Raw genomic sequence first — 18,809 nt, 5'->3', positions numbered from 1 at the left:
AAAAAAATATATATATATATATATATATATATATATATATATATGCTGGGCACGGTGGCTCATGCCTAAAATCCCAGCACTTTGGGAGGCTGAGATGGGCGGATCATGAGGTCAGGAGATTGAGACCATCCTTGCTAACACGGCGAAACCCCTCTCTACTGAAAATATAAAAAATTAGCCGGGCGCGGTGGCGGGCGCCTGTAGTCCCAGCTACTTGGGAGGCTGAGGCAGGAGAATGACGTGAACCCGGGAGGCAGAGCTTGCAGTGAGCTGATATGGTACCACTGCACTCCAGCCTGGGCAACAGAGCAAGGCTCCGTCTAAAAAAAAAATATATATATATATATACACACACACACACACACACACACACACACACACACCCCATGTTCCAACTGTCCTATACACTAAATACATTTTTAAATTAATTAAAAACACTGAAATTATATCAAGTATTTTTTCTGACCACAATGGAATAAAACTAGAAATTAGTAACAAGAGGAATTTTGGAAACTATACAAACACAGGGTAATTAAACAATATGTTCCTGAATGACCAGTGGGTCAATGAATAAATTAAGAATTTAAATTTCTTGAAACAAGTGAAAATGGAAACACAACAAAACCCATGAGATACAGTGAAACCAGTACTAACAAAAAGTTTATAGGCCGGGCGCAGTGGCTCAGGCCTGTAATCCCAGCACTTTGGGAGGCCGAGGCCAGTGGATCACGAGGTCGGGAGTTCAAGACCAGTCTGGCCAAGATGGTGAAACCCCGTCTCTACTAAAAATACAAAAAATTAGCCAGGCGCGGTGGCAGGCACCTGTAAGCCCAGCTACTTGGGAGGCTGAGGCGGGAGAATTGCTTGAACTCGGAGGGCGGAGGTTGCAATGAGCCAAGATCACGCCACTGCACTCCAGCCTGGGTGACAGAGTAAGACTCCATCTCAAAAAAAAAAAGAAGAAAAAGAAAAAAGTTTAAAGCAATGAGTGCCTACATCAAAAAAAAGTAGAGGCTGGTCGCAGTGGCTCACACCTGTAATCCCAGCACTTTGGGAGGCCCAGGTGGGCAGATCACTTGAGATCAGGGGTTCGAGACCAGTGTGGCCAATATGGTGAAACCCCATCTCCACTAAAAATACAAAAAAATTAGCTGGGCGTGGTGGCAGGTTCCCGTAATCCCAGCTACTCGGGAGGCTGAAGCAGGAGAATCGCTTGAACCCAGGAGGTGGAGGTTGCAGTGAGCCAAGATTGCACCACTGCACTCCAGCCTGGGCCTCAAGAGTGAAACTCCATCTCAAAAACAAACAAACAAACAAAAAAAAAATGTAGAAAAAATTGAAATAAAAAAAGCCTAATGAAGCGTCTTGAAGAACTAGAAAAGCAAGAGCAAACCAAACCCAGAATTAGTAGAGGAAAAGAAATAATAAGGATCAGAACAGCTAAATGAAATTGAAATGAAAAAGAATACAAAAGATCAACAAAACAAAAAGTCAGTTTTTTGAAAAGATAAACAAAATTGACAAACCTTTAGACAGACTAAGAGAAAGAGAAGACCGGCCAGGCGCGGTGGCTCAAGCCTGTAATCCCAGCACTTTGGGAGGCCAAGACGGGCAGATCACGAGGTCAAGAGATCCGGACCATCCTGGCTAACACGGTGAAACCCCGTCTCTACTAAAAAAAATACAAAAAACTAGCCGGGTGAGGTGGCCGGCGCCTGTAGTCCCAGCTACTCCTGAGGCTGAGGCAGGAGAATGGCGTGAACTCGGGAGGCGGAGCTTGCAGTGAGCTGAGATCCGGCCACTGTGCTCCAGCCTGGGCCACAACAGAGCGAGACTCCGTCTCAAAAAAAGAAAAAAAAAAAAGAAAAAGAGAAGACCAAAATAAATAAAATCAGAGGTGGAAAAAGAGACATTGGCTGGGCCTGGTGGCTCAAGCCTGTAATCCCGGCACTTTGGGAGGTCGAGGTGGGTAGATCACAAGGTCAGGAGTTCGAGACCAGCCTGACCAACATGGTGAAACCCCGTCTCTACTAAAAATACAAAAATTAGCCAGGCATGGGGGTGCATACCTGTAATCCTAGCTACTCAGGAGGCTGAGGCAGGAGAATCGCTTAAACCTGGGAGGCGGAGGTTGCAGTGAACCAAGACCACGCCACTGCACTCCAGCCTGGGCAACAGAACAAGATTCTGTCTCAAAAAAAAAAAAAAAAAAAAGAGAGAAAGAGACATTACAATCAATACCACAGAAATTCAAAGGATCATTAAGGCTATTATGAGCCAATAAATTGGAAAACCTAGAAGAAATGGATAAATTCATAGATACATACACTCTACCAAGATTTAACCATGAAGAAATCCAAAACCTTAACAGACCAATAACAAGTAATCAGATCAATGCCATGATGAAAAGTCTCAAAAAAAAAAAAAGAAAAGTCTCCCAGCAAGGCAGGCTGGGCACAGTGGCTCACTCCTGTAATCCCAGCACTTTGGGAGGCCAAGGTGGGTGGATCACTTGAGGTCAGGAGTTCCAGACCAGCCTGGCCAGCATGGTGAAACCTCATCTGTACTAAAAATACAAAAATTAGCTGAGCATGGTGGTGGGCACCTCTAATTCCAGCTACACAGGAGGCTGAAGCAGGAGAATCACTTGAACCAGGAAGCAGAGGTTGCAGTGAGCCGAGATCATGCCACTGCACTCAAGCCTGGGTGACAGAGTGAGACTCCGTCTCAAAATAAATAAATAAATAAATAAAAATTAAAACGTCTCCCACCGGCCGGGCGCGGTGGCTCAAGCCTGTAATCCCAGCACTTTGGGAGGCCGAGACGGGAGGATCACGAGATCAGGAGATCGAGACCATCCTGACTAACACAGTGAAACCCCGTCTCTACTAAAAATACAAAAAATGAGCCGGGCGAGGTGGTGGGTGCCTGTAGTCCCAGCTACTCGGGAGGCTGAGGCAGGAGAATGGCGTAAACCTGGGAGGCCGAGCTTGCAGTGAACTGAGATCTGGCCACTGCACCCCAGCCTGGGTGACAGAGCAAGACTCCATCTCAAAAAAAAAAAAAAAGTCTCCCACCAAAACAAAGCCCAGGACCTAATGGTCTCACTGCTGTATTTTACCAAACATTTAAAGAAGAACTAATACCAATCCTACTCAAACTATTCTGAAAAATAGAGGAGGAGAGAATATAACTAAACTCATTCTATGAGGCCAGTATTACCCTGATAACAAAAACAGGCAAAGACCTATCATAAAAGAAAACTAAAGGCTAATATCTGTAATGAACATTGATGCAAAAACCCTCATCAAAATACTAGCAAACCAAATTTAACAACACATTAAAAAGATTATTCATGGCCAGGCATGAGAATCGCTTGAACCCAGGAGGCGGAGGTTGCAGTGAGCCGAGATCATGCCATTGAACTCCAGCATGGGGGAACAGAGCTAGATACCATCTCAAAAAAATAAAGAAAATAAATGAAGAAGACACACAAAAAAATGGAAAGATATCCCATGTTCATGGAATGGAAGAATCAATATTGTTAAAATACCCATACTACCCAGAGTAATCTACAGATTCAATGCAGTCCCTATCAAAATACCAGTAACATTCCTCACAGAAATAGAAAAAATAATTCTAAAATTTATATGGAACCACAAAAGACCCAGAATAGTCGAAGCCATCCTCAGCAAAAAGAATAAAACTGGAAGACTCACATTACCTGACTTCAAATTATATGACAGAGCTACAGTAATCAAAACAGCATGGCACTGGCATAAAAACAAACATATAGACCAATGGAACAGAATAGAGAACCCAGAAACAAATTCATACACCTGCAGGAAACTCACTTTTAACAAAGGTGCCAAGAATATACATTGGGGAAAAAACAGTCTCTTTAATCAGTGGTGCTGGGAAAACTGGATATCCATATGCAGAAGAATGAAACTACACCCCTATCTCTCGCCATATGCAAAAATCAAATCAAAAATGTATTAAAGACTTAAATCTGAGACTCAACGTATGAAAATATTACAAGAAAACATCGGGGAAACTCTCCAGAACATTGGAGTGGGCAAAGATTTCTTGAGTAATACCCCACAAACACAGGCAACCAAAGCAAAAATTGACAAACGGGATCTAAGGCCCAGCCTTAGATATTTCTTTTTTTTTTTTTTTTTTTTTTTTTTTTTGTTGAGACGGAGTCTGGCTCTGTTGCCCGCCCAGACTGGAGTGCAGTGGCCGGATCTCAGCTCACTGCAAGCTCCGCCTTCCGGGTTTACGCCATTCTTCTGCCTCAGCCTCCCAAGTAGCTGGGACTACAGACGCCCGCCACCTCGCCCGGCTAGTTTTTTTTCGTATTTTTTTTAGTAGAGATGGGGTTTCACTGTGTTAGCCAGGATGGTCTCGATCTCCTGACCTCGTGATCCGCCCGTCTCGGCCTCCCAAAGTGCTGGGATTACAGGCTTGAGCCACCGCGCCCGGCCAGATATTTCTTAAAAGAAGACATACAGGCCAGATACGGTGACTCGTGCCTGTAATCCCAGCACTGTGGGAGGCCGAGGCAGGTGGATCACAGGTTAGGCAGGTTAGGAGTTTGAGACCAGCCTGGCCAACATGGCAAAATCCCATCTCTGTGAAAAATACAAAAATTAGCTGGGTTTGGTGGCATACTTCTGTAGTCCCAGCTACTGGGGGAGGCTGAGGCAGGAGAATTGTTTGGACCCGGGAGGCAGAGGTTGCGGTGAGCCAAGATCACACCACTGCACTCCAGCCTGGGTGACAGAGCGAGACTGTGTCCCCCGCCAAAAAAAAAAAAGACATACCAATGGCAAACAGGTATATGAAAAAGTGCTCAACATCATTGATCATCAGAGAAATGCAAATCAAAACTACAATAAGATGTCATCTCACCTCAGTTAAAATGGCTTATATCTGAAAGACAGGCAATAATGAATCCTGGCAAGGATGTAGAGTAAAGGGAACCCTCATATACTGTTGATGGGAATGTAAATTAGTACAGTCACTATGGAGCATAGTTCGGAGGTTTTCAAAAAACTAAATATAGAACTACCAAACTACCATATGATCCCAACAATCCCACTCTTAGACATACACCCAAAAGACAGGAAATCATTATATCAAGGAGATATCTGCTCTCTCATATTTACTGCAGCACTATTCACAATGGCCAAGTTTTGGAAGCAACCTAAGTGTCCATCAGTAGATGATTGGATAAAGAAAAGGAGGTGTATATACACAATGGAGTACAACTTAGCCATAAAAAAGGAATGAGATGGCTGGGCACCATAACTCACACCTGTAATCTCAGCACTTTGGAAGGCCAAGGTGGGAGGACCACTTGAGCCCAGGAGTTTGAGGCCAACCTAGGCAACATAGTGAGACTCGATCTCTACAAAAAAATAAATTTTTAAAAATTTAGTCAGGCAGTGTATGCCTGTAGTCCCAGCTACTCGAGAGGCTGAGGCAGAAGAAGCACTTGAGCCCTGGAGATTGAGGCAGCAATGAGCCATGATTGTGCCACTGTACTCAACCTGGGCAAGAGAACAAGACCCTGTCTCAAAAAAAAAAAAAAAAAAAAAATTAGATCCTGTCATGTGCAACAACACGGATGATGGAATTGGAGACACTATGTTAAGTGAAATAAGCCAGGTATAGACAAACTTTGCATGTTCTCACTTATTTGTGGGAGCTAAAAATGAAAACAATTGAACTCATGGAGACAGAGTAGAATGATGGTTACTGGAGGCTGGAAAGCATAGTGGGTGGGTGGGAGGGAAGTGGGGATGCTTAATTAGTACAAAAATATAGTTAGATTAAATGAATAAAATCTAGTATTTGATAGCACAACAGGGTGAGTACAGTCAACAATAACTTATCGTATATTTTTAAATAACGAGGCCAGGTGCAGGGCTCACACCTGTAATTCCAGCACTTTGGGAGGCCAAGGCGGGTGGATCATCTGAGGTCAGGAGTTTGAGACCAGCCTAGCCAACATGGTGAAACCCTGTCTCTACTAAAAATACAAAAATTAGTCGGGCATGGTGGTGGGCGTCTGTAATCCCAGCTCTTTGGGAGACTGAGACAGGGAGAATTGCTTGAACCCGGGAGGCAGAGGTTGCAGTGAGCTGAAATCATGTCATTGCACTCCAAACTGGGCAACAGAGCAAGACTCCATCTCAAAATAAAACAAAATAACTAAAAGAGTATAATCGTGTCTGTAACACAGAAAGGATAAATGCAGCTGGACACAGCGGCTCACACCTGTAATTGCAACACTTTAGGAGGCTGAGGCAGGAGGATTACTTGAGCCCAAGAGTTTGAGACCAGCCTGGGCAATAGGGAGACCCTGTTTTTAGGAAAAAAAAAAAAAAAATTTTTTTAAATTAGCTGGGCTAATTGACACATGGGGACACATGCCTGTGGTCCCCACTACTTGAGAGACTGAGGTGGGAGGATTGCTTGAACCCAGGAGGTCGAGGCCACAGGAAGCCATGATTTCACCACTGCACTCCAGTCTTGGCAACAGAGCAAGACCCTGTCTCAAAAATAAACAAAAAAGGTTTCAACTTAAAGTATGCTTGAGGTGATGGATACCCCACTTACCCTGATGTGATTATTACAAGTTCTATGCCTGTATCAAAGTATCTCATGTACCCCATAAATATGTATGCCTACTATGTAGCCACAAAAATTAAAAATAAAAACAAAAAATTAATTGTAATCCCAGCACTTTGGGAGGCTGAGGTGGGCAGATCACTTGAGGCCAGGAGTTTGAGACCAGCCTGAGCAACATGACGAAACCCCATGTCTACAAAAAATACAAAAATTAGCTGAGTGTGGTGGTGTGTCCCTGTAGTCCCAGCTACTAGGGAGGCTGAGGTGGGAGGATCACCGGATCCCAGGAGGTCGAGGCTGCAGTGAGCTGAGATTGTTCCACTTCACTTGAGCCTGAGAGACTTTTAAATTTTATTTTTAGCCGGGCGCGGTGGCTCAAGCCTGTAATCCCAGCACTTTGGGAGGCTGAGACGGGCGGATCACGAGGTCAGGAGATCGAGACCATCCTGGCTAACATGGTGAAACCCCGTCTCTACTAAAAAATACAAAAAACTAGCCGGGCAAGGTGGCGGGCGCCTGTAGTCCCTGCTACCGGGAAGGCTGAGGCAGGAGAATGGCGTAAACCCGGGAGGCGGAGCTTGCAGTGAGCTGAGATCCAGCCACTGCACTCCAGCCTGGGCGACAGAGCGAGACTCTGTCTCAAAAAAAAAAAAAAAAAAATTTTATTTTTAATTTTAATTTTTCCATGTTATTGGGGTACAGGTGGTATTTGGTTACATGAGTAAGCCCTTTAGTGGTGATTTGTGAGATTTTGGTGCACCCATCACCTAAGCAGTATACACTGCACCCTATTTGTAGTCTTCTATCCCTCACCCCCTCCTACCCTTCCCTGACTTTTTATTTTTAATTAAAAAAATTTTTAATATTAATAAAGTTTTTAAAAAAAGGAAGGACACCATGTTTATTCATGAATATTTCTTAATCTATCCCTTCACTGTCTAGGTTTTTCTACAGCTCCCAGTAGAGCATAACTTTGCCATGGTTGTCCACACAAAAGCAGCAGGCCGGACCAGTATCAAGGTCACTGTTCACTGCATGAACAGTTCCTCTGGGCAGTTTGAGGGGAATTTGTTGGAACTCTCTGATGAAGTACAGATCCTGGTAAGCTTCCAAATCTAAATCTTTTTTTTCGTATATTAAGGATAAGAAAGTTGTATTCTCTTACCATCAACGAAGAGCTTATTCTGGATAGAGACAGATAATTGTTAGAGCGATTCCGGGAACAGGTTTGTACTTCCTAGATCTTTATCATTCCGGCTGATTGCTTGTATATAGTTTTTGTTTTGTTTTGTTTTGAGACAGAGTTTCACTCTTGTTGCCCAGGCTGGAGTGCAGTGAACTCGGCTCACTGCAATCTCTGCCTCCCGGGTTCAAGCAATTCTCCTGCCTCAGCCTCCCGAGTAGCATGTGCCACCAAGCCCAGCTAATTTTGTAATTTTAGTAGAAACGGGCTTTCTCCATGTTGGTCAACCTGGTCTCAAACTCCCGACCTCAAGTGATCCGCCTGCCTCAGCCTCCCAATGTGTTGGGATTACAGGCGTGAGCCACCGCACCTGGCCTGTTTTTTGGTTTTTTTTTTGTTTTTTGTTTTTTGGGTTTTTTTTGAGATGGCGTCTTGCTCTGTCGCCCAGGCTGGAGTGCAGTGGCACGATCTCGGCTCACTGCAAGCTCCTCCTCCCAGGTTCACACCATTCTCCTGCCTCAGCCTCCCAAGTAGCTGGGACTACAGGCGCCTGCCACCACGCCCAGCTAATTTTTGTATTTTTAGTAGAGATGGGGTTTCACCGTGTTAGCCAGGATGGTCTTGAGCTCCTGACCTCGTGATCCGCCCGCCTCGGCCTCCCAAAGTGCTGGGATTACAGGCGTGAGCCACCATGCCCGGCCTGTTTTTTGTTTTTGAGACAGAGTCTCACTCTGTCGCCCAGGCTGGAGTGCAGTGGCACAATCTCCACTCACTGCAGAGTTCAGGTGATTCTCCCTGCCTCAGCCTCCCAAGTAGCTGGGATTACAGGCACCTGCCACCATGCCCGGCTAATTTTTGTATTTTTAGTAGAGATGGGGTTTTGCCACGTTGTCCAGGCTGGTCTCAAACTCCTAACCTCAAGTGATCCACCCGCCTTGGCCTCCCAAAGTGCTGGAATTATAGGCGTGAGCCACCATGCCCGCCTGCTTTTATATACTATTGACATCAGAAACTATTAGTACTTGCAGGTGAGCAGTCTGGAAAAAAAAAAGAAGAGAAACTGTAGCACACACACTCCCTTCAACTCCCCATACCAGGAACACAGGATATGAACACCACAGTAATTAGAGAAGGATTCATTTCTGATCCACTCCACCTGACATAGATATTATAAGTCCATTTAAAATTTTTATTTATTTATTTATTTAGAGACAGAGTTTTACTCTGTTGCCTAGGCTGGAGTGCAGTGGCATGATCTCCACTCACTGCAACCTCTGCCTCCCAGGTACAAGAGATTCTTCTGCCTCAGCCTCCTGAGTACCTGAGATTACAGGCACACGCCACCATGCCTGGCTCATTTTTGTATTTTTAGTAGAGACAGGGTTTCATTATATTGACCAGGCTGGTCTCGAACTCCTAACCTCAGGTAATCTGCCCTCCTTGGCCTCCCAAAGTGCTGGGATTACACTCATGAGCCACTGTGTCCAGCTGATATAAGTCCATTTAAATATATTCACAGTTAAGATAAAACATAATTCTAACTTTTCATAAGGTGTAAGAGTATGAATAGTTTCTACAGATATTCTCAGGCTAAAAGCTAAATGGTTCTGTTGTTTTTAGAATTCAGAAAACAAGTTATCACTTACATGGGTCGAGTAAGTTTCACTGCCTCTGATTTTGAGACTTTTTTTTTCTTTGACTTTTTAATTTTTTCCTTTATTTTGGCTTTGGTTCTCTGATTCAATGTGAAGTAGAGGAAAGAGTACTTTACTAGAAGGTGGAAGACCTGGTTGGTGTTTCATGCTAATTGAATATTATAGGTTCTTTTCCCCAAACTTCATGGCATTTTACCAGAGCTAAAATTAGAAATTTCAAAGTAATTTTATACCTAATATCTAAGTAATATGGAAGATGTGGTAAGTGTAAACTTTGCTACATGCTCAGTCCCTCAGAGTCAGAAACAGGGCTAACATTAGGTTATATCTTCTAGAATACCTAGTTATGTTTTGAGTGGGTTCATTTTGGAGAGGAGTATTGTGGATGATTTTAGACTAATTAGAAGTTAGGCAGACTGTTGATTTGTAGTTGTCATTTATTTGCATGTAATATCTTGGGGATTATACTGAAGTCCATATGTAAGTAAAAGTCATAATTTGTCTTTGCCAAAAATGAGGAACACATTATTTTCTCATTATAGGTGTTTGAAAAACTCCAACTCTTCTATCCAGAGTGCCAACCAGAGCAGATTCTGATGCCTATAAATTCTCAGCTCAAACTCCATACCAACAGGTAAGGAAAAGAGAGAATAAGGAAGTGCCAGGCTCCAAGCTTAAGTATTTTCAGTAAAACATTGACGTAGAAAGAACACCTTTGCCTTCTAGGAGATTTTTCTAACCCCCAAATAATTTTTTATGAGGTGAAATTTCCATAATGTAAAACCATTGTAAAGTGTAAAATTCAGTGGCATTTAGTACATTCACAATATTGTGTATTCAGCATCTCTATCTAGTTCCAAATATTTTTATCACCACCAAAGGAGATCCCATAACTATGAAGCAGTCACTCTTCTTTCTTTCCTGCTCGCAGCCCCTGGCAATCACTAATCTGCTCTCTGTGTACGGTATTAGCTATCCTGAATGGATTTCATATAAATGGAATCATACAATATGCAACATTTTGTGTTGGTTTCTTTTTTTTTTTTTTTTTTTTTTTTTTTTATTCTTTTTCTGTTGCCCAGGTCAGAGCACAGTGGCGCAATCTCGGCTCACTGCAACCTCCACGTCCTGGGTTCAGGCAATTCTCCTGCCTCAGCCTCCTGAGTAGCTGGGATTACAGGTGCCTGCCACCACACCCAGCTAATTTTTGTATTTTTAGTAGAGATGGGGTTTCACCATGTTGGCCAGGCTGGTCTTGAACTCCTGACCTCAGGCAATCCGCCTGCCTCGGCCTGCTAAAGTGCTGGGATTACAGGCATGAGCCACTGTGCCCAGCCTTGTGTTGGCTTCCTTAAGTTAGCATAATGTTTTTGAGGTTCATCCATGTTGTAGCATGTATCAGTACTTCCTTTTTATGACTGAATAGTATTCCATTATATGGAAATATCACATTTAGTTTATAATTTCATCTCCTAATAGAAATTTGGGGCTGGGCACAGTGGCTCACGCCTGTAATCCCAGGCCTTTGGGAGGCCAATGCTGGTGGATCACCTGAGGTTGGGAGTTCGAGACCAGCCTGACCAACATGGAGAAACCCCGACACTACTAAAAACACTAAATTAGCCAGGTGTGGTTGCGCATGCCTGTAATCCCAGCTACTCAGGAGGCTGAGGCAGGAGAATCACTTGAACCCTGGAGGTGGAGGCAGCAGTGAGCCGAGATCACCTCATTGAACTCTGGCTTGGGCAACAAGAGCGAAACTCCATCTCAAAAAAAAAAAAAAAAAGGCCGGGCGCGGTGGCTCAAGCCTGTAATCCCAGCACTTTGGGAGGCCGAGACGGGCGGATCACGAGGTCAGGAGATCGAGACCACCCTGGCTAACACGGTGAAACCCCGTCTCTACTAAAAACTACAAAAAACTAGCCGGGCGAGGTGGCGGCTCCTGTAGTCCCAGCTACCCGGGAGGCTGAGACAGGAGAATGGCGTGAACCCGGGAGGCGGAGCTTGCAGTGAGCTGAGATCCGGCCACAGCACTCCAGCCTGGGTGACAGAGCAAGACTCATTAAAAAAAAAAAAAAAGGCCGGGCGCGTGGCTCAAGCCTGTAATCCCAGCACTTTGGGAGGCCGAGACGGGCGGATCATGAGGTCAGGAGATCGAGACCATCCTGGCTAATACGGTGAAACCCCGTCTCTACTAAAAAATACCGAAAAAAACCTAGTCGGGCGAGGTGGCGGGCGCCTGTAGTCCCAGCTACTCGGGAGAGGGAGGCAGGAGAAGGGCGTAAACCCGGGAGGCGGAGCTTGCAGTGAGCTGAGATCCGGCCACTGCACTCCAGCCTGGGTGACAGAGCGAGACTCCTTCTAAAAAAAAAAAAAAGAAATTTGGGTTGTTTTCACCGTTTGGCTATTGTGAATAGTGCTGCTATGAATATTCATTTGCAAGTATTTACTTGAATACCTGCTTTCAATTGTTTTGGCTGAATAATTTTCTTTTTGAGATGGAGTTTTGCTCTTGTCACCCAGGCTGGGGTACAAATGGTGCCATCTCGGCTCACTGCAACCTCTGCCTTCCAGATTCAAGCCATTCTCCGGCCTCAGCCTCCGGAGAAGGTGGGATTACAGGCGTCAGCTATCACACCCGGCTAAATTTTTTTTTTTTTTTTTTTTTTTTTTATAGTAGAGACAGGGTTTCACCATGTTGGCCAAGCTGGTCTCAAACTACTGACCTCAGGTGACCCTCCCGCCTTGGCCTCCCAAAGTGCTGGGATTACAGATGTGAGCCACCACACCCGGCCTAAATAATTTTTTAATGGTAAAAGATTTGATTTTAAATAAATAAGCATAATCCAAAGGCAGATTTTTATCTAAGGAACAAATAATTACACACGTGGAGAATGGCAAGCAGTTTTCTCAAGTACATCTCCTAACAGTGATCCTGGAAATTTTTACTCTTTCTCTCTGGTCAGACAGGACCCCCAAAAGATGCTACTTTCTTTACTTGTTCCCTAGGGAAGGAGCTGCCTTCGTGAGTTCTCGTGTTCTCAAGTGTTTCCCTAATTCATCCGTCATTGAGGAGGATGGTGAAGGACTCCTGAAAGCTGGTTCCATTGCAGGTACTGCTGTATTGGAAGTCACTTCTATAGAACCTTTTGGAGTCAACCAAACAACCATAACTGGGGTCCAGGTAAGTTCAGGGACTTACTAAAAAAACAAATAAATAAAAGGCATACCCTGGCCTTAGAAGCAGAGTTCCTTTTTTAAAAAACTAGAAATTTTCTTATCATGCATTAAAGAAAAAAAGAAAAAGAAAATAATTAGAAACTTCTCTATCATGAGAGAACATGAACCAGGAAAAAAAAAAAAAAAAGGAAGAAGAAGAAATCTCTGGGAGTCAGAAATGAACCTATAAGAGGCCAGTCTTGACATGATTATAAGCCATAAAATTAAAATGAACTTTAGAGCCCTTGTTATAAAACAGATCAGCCTAAATTTATATGATTGTCTTCCTAGCAGCTTTAGCAAAAGGGTTCGTGTCAGAGGAGCGTAGAACCATTGCTATCAAAATCGGCTGGGCTTGGTGACTCATGCCTGTAAGCCCAGCACTTTGGGAGGCTGAGGCAGGAGAATCACTTAAGGCCAGGAGTTTGAGACCAGCCTGAGCAACATAGTGAGACCCCCATCTCTACAAAAAATGAAAAAAAAAAAAAAATAGCCAGACTTGGTGGCTCATGCCTGTAGTCCTAGCTGCTTGGGAGGCTGAGGTGGAGGATCGCATGAACCTAGGAGTTTGAGGCTGCAGTGTGCTATGATTGAACTGCTGCACTGCAGCCTAGAAAACAAAGCAACAATCTATCTCTTTTTAAAAAATTAAGCTTTGCTACTAGAATTAAAAATTGAGAAAAGACCTCAGAGATAAGTTAGTCTTAACATGAAAAAGAATTTTTAGACATTAAACATCTACTATATACTATATTGGTGGTTGTATGTATATTATCTCTTTTAACTACCACAAAAGCCCTATGAGATAGGCATTATAATCCCCATCTAACTGTTAACTGATAAGAAACCTGAGACCCAGAAAAGTTACATGAGGCTATGGAAATGATAAAGCTATGATTCAAAGCCAGACTTTACTTACTGTATCGCAGCTCTCTTACAGTGTGAAAACACAATATAGATTGTGTTCCTGATAAGTAATCGATTATTTAACCATGAATATTGAGCACTCTGCATGAAATGGATGAATTAAAGTCCTTTCCTCATAAAGCTCCAGCTTCTCTTCACATTCCCACAGCTTTAAAAATTAAAAACCTTGCTGGGCGCAGTGGCTCACACTTGTAATCCCAGCACTTTGGGAAGCTGAGCCGGGTGGATCACAAGGTCAGGAGTTCAAGACCAACCTGGCCAAGACAGTGAAACCCCGTCTCTACTAAAAATACAAAAAATTAGCTGGGCGTTTTGGCAGGCACCTATAATCTCAGCTACTCAGGAGGCTGAGGCAGAGAATTGCTTGAACCCAGGAGGCTGAGGTTGCAGTTAGCTGAGATTGCACCACTGCACTCCAGCCTGGGCAACAGAGTGAAATTCCATCTCAAAAAAAAATAAAAATAAAAACCCATTTCAAGCCGGGCACAGTGGCTCACGCCTGTAATCCCAGCACTTTGGGAGGCCAAGGTGTACAGATTGCTTAAGGTCAAGAGTTTGAGACCACCCTGGCCAATATGGTGAAACTCTGTCTCTACAAAAAAAAAAAAATTAATCAGGCGTGGTGGCAGATGCCTGTAATCACAGCTACCTGGGAGGCTGAGGCAGGAGAATTGCTTGAACCCGGGAGGCAGAGGTTGTAGTGAGTCAGAATCATGTCACTGCACTCCAGCCTGGGTGACAAAGTGAGATTCTGTCTCAAAACACAAAAAGAAAAAAAAAAAAGAATTTCCTATGCTGCTATGCTGTCATATTTCTTTTCACTCTGACTTAAGTCATCTCACATCAAAAGCTATTTCCTATAGAAGAGAAACATTACTCTTTATCATTGATTATAAGTCTCAGAATATGGTTACAGCACTTCTCCAGTGCATCTTTTTCTGTACCAGTAGGTTTTGTTTCCCACAGGTAGCACCGGTGACATACCTGCGAGTGAGCAGCCAACCCAAGCTATACACAGCCCAAGGAAGGACCCTGTCAGCATTTCCCCTGGGCATGTCTCTCACCTTCACTGTTGAGTTTTATAATAGTATCGGAGAGAAATTCCACACACACAGTACCCAGCTTTATCTGGCTCTGAACAGGTATGGAAGTCAAAGGAATGGTATTGACACTAAGGTAGAAATCTTGCAGATTAGGCTAGTATTATATAGCAGCTCCAGTAAATTCCCCTCACATTCTGAATTTGGAATTTGATCTTTCTTTTGTTAAAAACAATTTTTTAAGCGAGGCCAGGTGGGTGACTCACACCTGTAATCCCAGCACTTTGGGAGGCGGAGCAGAGAGGATCACTTGGGCCCAGGAGTTCAAGACCAGCCTGGACAACATGGTGAAACCCCATCCCTACAAAAATACAAAAATTAGCTGGGTGTGGTAGTGTGTGCCTGTAGTCCTAGCTACTAGGGAGGCTGAAGTGGGAGGATCACTTGAGCCCAGGAGGCAGAGGTTGCGGTGAGCAGAGATTGTGCTATTGCACCCCAGCCTGTGTGACCAGTTAAGACTCTGTCTTAAAAAAGAAAAAAAAGACCAGACTTAGATAATGGTATTAGTTGTCACTTAAGAAAAATTTCAGGATATCTTAAATCTGTCAAGTTCTAATTCACTAGAAGATCCATAGGGAGCTAACTGGAGTATTATTATCAAAAAGCTTTACTGGAAAAAAAAAAAAAAAAAAAGCCTTCCTGGGCACTATACACGTGAAGGTCATAGACTATTCCTTGGCCCATACTTACTTACTCTCTTTTTTTTGAGATGGAGTCTCACTCTGTCTCCCAATCTGGAGTGCAGTGGCATGATCTTGGCTCACTACAAGCTCTGCCTCCCGGGTTCACGCCATTCTCCTGCCTCAGCCTCCAGAGTAGCTGGCATTGCCACCATGCCCGGCTAATTTTTTGTATTTTTTAGTAGAGACGGGGTTTCACTGTGTTAGCCAGGATGGTCTCAATCTCCTGACCTTGTGATTCACCTGCCTCAGCCTCCCAAAATGCTGGGATTACAGGCGTGAGCCACCATGCCCGGCCTACTTTATTGTGGAATGCCTTCTGAACTTTCCAGCTGTTGAATATAAAATGTGATAGGGTGTTCCCCAGAACTATTTTCTAACTATTGTCTTCTCTTTTGAAAGATTTCTACCTTTAATGTCTACTTGCAGAGATGACTTGCTGCTTATTGGACCAGGGCATAAGAACTATACTTACATGGCCCAGGCTGTGAACAGAGGGCTGACACTTGTGGGGCTTTGGGACCGGAGACATCCAGGCATGGCAGATTACATTCCTGTTGCTGTAGAGCATGCCATTGAGCCAGACGCTAAGCTTACCTTTGTTGGAGATGTCATCTGCTTCAGTACTCACCTTGTCAGCCAGCATGGTGTGTATACATTCCCTTTCTCAACCTTACAACTGATAGTTGTGAAGATTAAAAAGCAGTTATTTAACAACAACAACAATAAAAAGCAGTTATTAATCCCTTGAACTGGTGTGGTGGTTTATACCCATAATCTCAGCCCTTTGGGAGGTCAAGCTAGAGAGGTCACTTAAGGCCAGAAGTTCAAGAAAGCAATTAATCCCCTAGAATATTTTTTTCCAAATTATCTAAAATCTCAGGGCCTGAGAAAGAAAATACTTTTGAGTATTTTATTATTTGTAATGTTAACTGATAATTTTTAGATTAATGCCTGTTTCATTCAATAGGCAGCCAATTAGAAGCCAGCCAGTAATATTTATCAAGAGTCTATTGAATACATAGATCCATTTTATATCCTGTAGATAGTGCAGGGTACTGTGTCTTTTCCTCCATTCCCAGCTTTTGAAGGAGGGTAATTACTAGATTGAAGGACAGTAAAGGGTAACAGGAAGGAAAAGGCAACAAGGCTTTAGTTCTAAGAACTAGTTGTGTGTATGCTATTTTGTGAGGCACATTTGAAGGCCTAAGTCCTAACATATCATCATTGTAATAAGGTTTTTTCTTGTACCCAGATAAACTATACTTTTTTTTTTTTTTTTGAGACAGTCTCACTCTGTCATTCAGGCTGGAGTGCAGTGGCACGATCTCGGCTCACTGCAACCTCTTGACTCCTGGGTTCAAGTGATTCTCCTGCCTTAGCTTCCTGAGTGGCTGGGACTACAGGCACACACTACTACACCTGGCTAATTTTTGTATTTTTATACAAGGGGTTGGCCCCTGGCCAACTATACTCTTGAAAACAAAGCATTTCTGTCCTAAGTACTGAGTTAAAAATAAAATCATAAGCCAGGCGCGGTGGCCCATGCCTGTAATCCCAGCACTTTGGGAGGCCGAGGTGGCCAGATCATGCGGTCAAGAGATCGAGACCATCCTGGCCAACATGGTGAAACCCCATCTCTACTAAAAATACAAAAATTAGCTGGGTGTGGTGGCACATGCCTGTAGTCCCAGCTACTCGCGAGGCTGAGGCAGGAGAATCTCTTGAACCTGGGAGGTGGAGGTTGTAGTGAGCCCAGATCATGCCACTGCACTCCAGCCTGGCAACAGAGTGAGACTTCGTCTCAAAATAAATAAACAAAATCATAGAAAATCATTTGGGAGGCCAAGGCAGGCAGACCACCTGCGGTCAGGAGTTCAAGACCAGCCTGGCCAACATGCTGAAACCCTGTTTCTATTAAAAATACAAAAATTAAGGCTGGGTGTGGTGGCTCACATCTGTAACCCCAGCACTTTGGGAGGCTGAAGCAGGCAGATCACAGATCAGGAGTTCAAGACCATCCTGGCCAGCATGGTGAAACCCCGTCTCTACTAAAAATACAAAAATTAGCCGAGCATGGTGGCACGTGCCTGTAGTCCCAGCTACTTGGGAGGCTGAGGCAGGATAATTGCTTGAACCCGGGAGGCAGAGGTTGCAGTGTGCCAAGATCACGCCACTTCACTCCAGCCTGGTGATAGCGTGAGACTCCGTCTCAAAAATAATAATAATAATAATAAAGGGCCAGGCACAGTGGCTCACGCCTGTAATCCCAGCACTTTCAGAGGCCGAGGCAGGAGAATCACGAGGTCAGGAGATCGAGACCATCCTGGCTTACACGGTGAAACCCTGTCTCTACTAAAAATACAAAAAAAAAAAAAAAGTAGCTGGGCGTGGTGGCAGGTGCCTGTAGTCCCAGCTACTCAGGAGGCTGAGGCAGGAGGATGTGTGAACCCAGGAGGCAGAGCTTGCAGTGAACCAAGATTGCACCACACACTCCAGCCTGGGCGACAGAGTGAGACTCCTTCTCAAAGTGAATAAATAAATAAAAATAATAAAATAAAATAAAACCGTAGAAAACCAGTCTTTTGGGCCACGTGCAGTAGCTCATGCCTATAATCCCAGCACTTTAGGAAACTGAGGCAGGAGGATCACTTGAGCCCAGAAGTTCAAGACCAGCCTGGGAAACACAGTGAAACCCTTTCTCTTTTTTTTTTTTTTTTTTTTTTTTTGAGACGGAGTCTCGCTCTGTCACCCAGGCTGGAGTGCAGTGGCCGGATCTCAGCTCACTGCAAGCTTCGCCTCCCGGGTTCAGGCCATTCTCCTGCCTCAGCCTCCCCGGTAGCTGGGACTACAGGCGCCGCCACCTCGCCCGGCTAGTTTTTTGTAGTTTTTAGTAGAGACGGGGTTTCACCGCGTTAGCCAGGATGGTCTCGATCTCCTGACCTTGTGATCCGCCCGTCTCGGCCTCCCAAAGTGCTGGGATTACAGGCTTGAGCCGCCGCGCCCGGCCGAAACCCTTTCTCTACAAAAAAAAAATTTAGGGCTGGGCACGGTGGCTCACGCCTATAATCCCAGCACTTTGTGAGGCCGAGGTGGGCAGATCACTTGAGATCAGGAGCTCAAGACCAGCCTGGCCAACATGGTGAAACCCTGCCTCTACTAAAAATACAAAAATTAGCCGAGTGTGGTGGCAGACGCCTGTAATCCCAGCTACTCGGAAGGCTGAGACAGGAGAATCACTTGAGCCTGGGGTGGAGGTTGCAGTGAGCTGAGAATGCGCCACTGCACTCCAGCCTGGGTGACGGAGCAAGACTCTGTCTCAAAAATAATAATAATAATAATAATAATAATAATAATAATAATAATTAAATTAGCCCAGTGTGGTGGCATATGCCTTTGGTCC

General features: G+C 44.2%; 1 protein-coding gene across 1 annotated transcript in view; it reads left to right on the top strand.

Annotated features, from left to right (window-relative positions):
* Window positions 1-18,809, top strand: part of NUP210L (nucleoporin 210 like) — a 157,353-nt gene that overhangs the window by 108,113 nt on the left and 30,431 nt on the right. The window contains exons 21-25 of the mRNA XM_026447362.2: window positions 7,585-7,743; window positions 10,023-10,114; window positions 12,490-12,664; window positions 14,593-14,768; window positions 15,836-16,053. Of these exons, the coding sequence (XP_026303147.1) occupies window positions 7,585-7,743; window positions 10,023-10,114; window positions 12,490-12,664; window positions 14,593-14,768; window positions 15,836-16,053 (820 nt within the window). The remainder of the gene's footprint in view (window positions 1-7,584; window positions 7,744-10,022; window positions 10,115-12,489; window positions 12,665-14,592; window positions 14,769-15,835; window positions 16,054-18,809) is intronic.

This window comes from Piliocolobus tephrosceles, chromosome 1 (genome assembly GCF_002776525.5).
Source record: "Piliocolobus tephrosceles isolate RC106 chromosome 1, ASM277652v3, whole genome shotgun sequence".
Classification (NCBI taxonomy): Eukaryota; Metazoa; Chordata; class Mammalia; order Primates; family Cercopithecidae; genus Piliocolobus; species Piliocolobus tephrosceles.
This window is presented reverse-complemented; position numbering and strand designations above follow the sequence as displayed.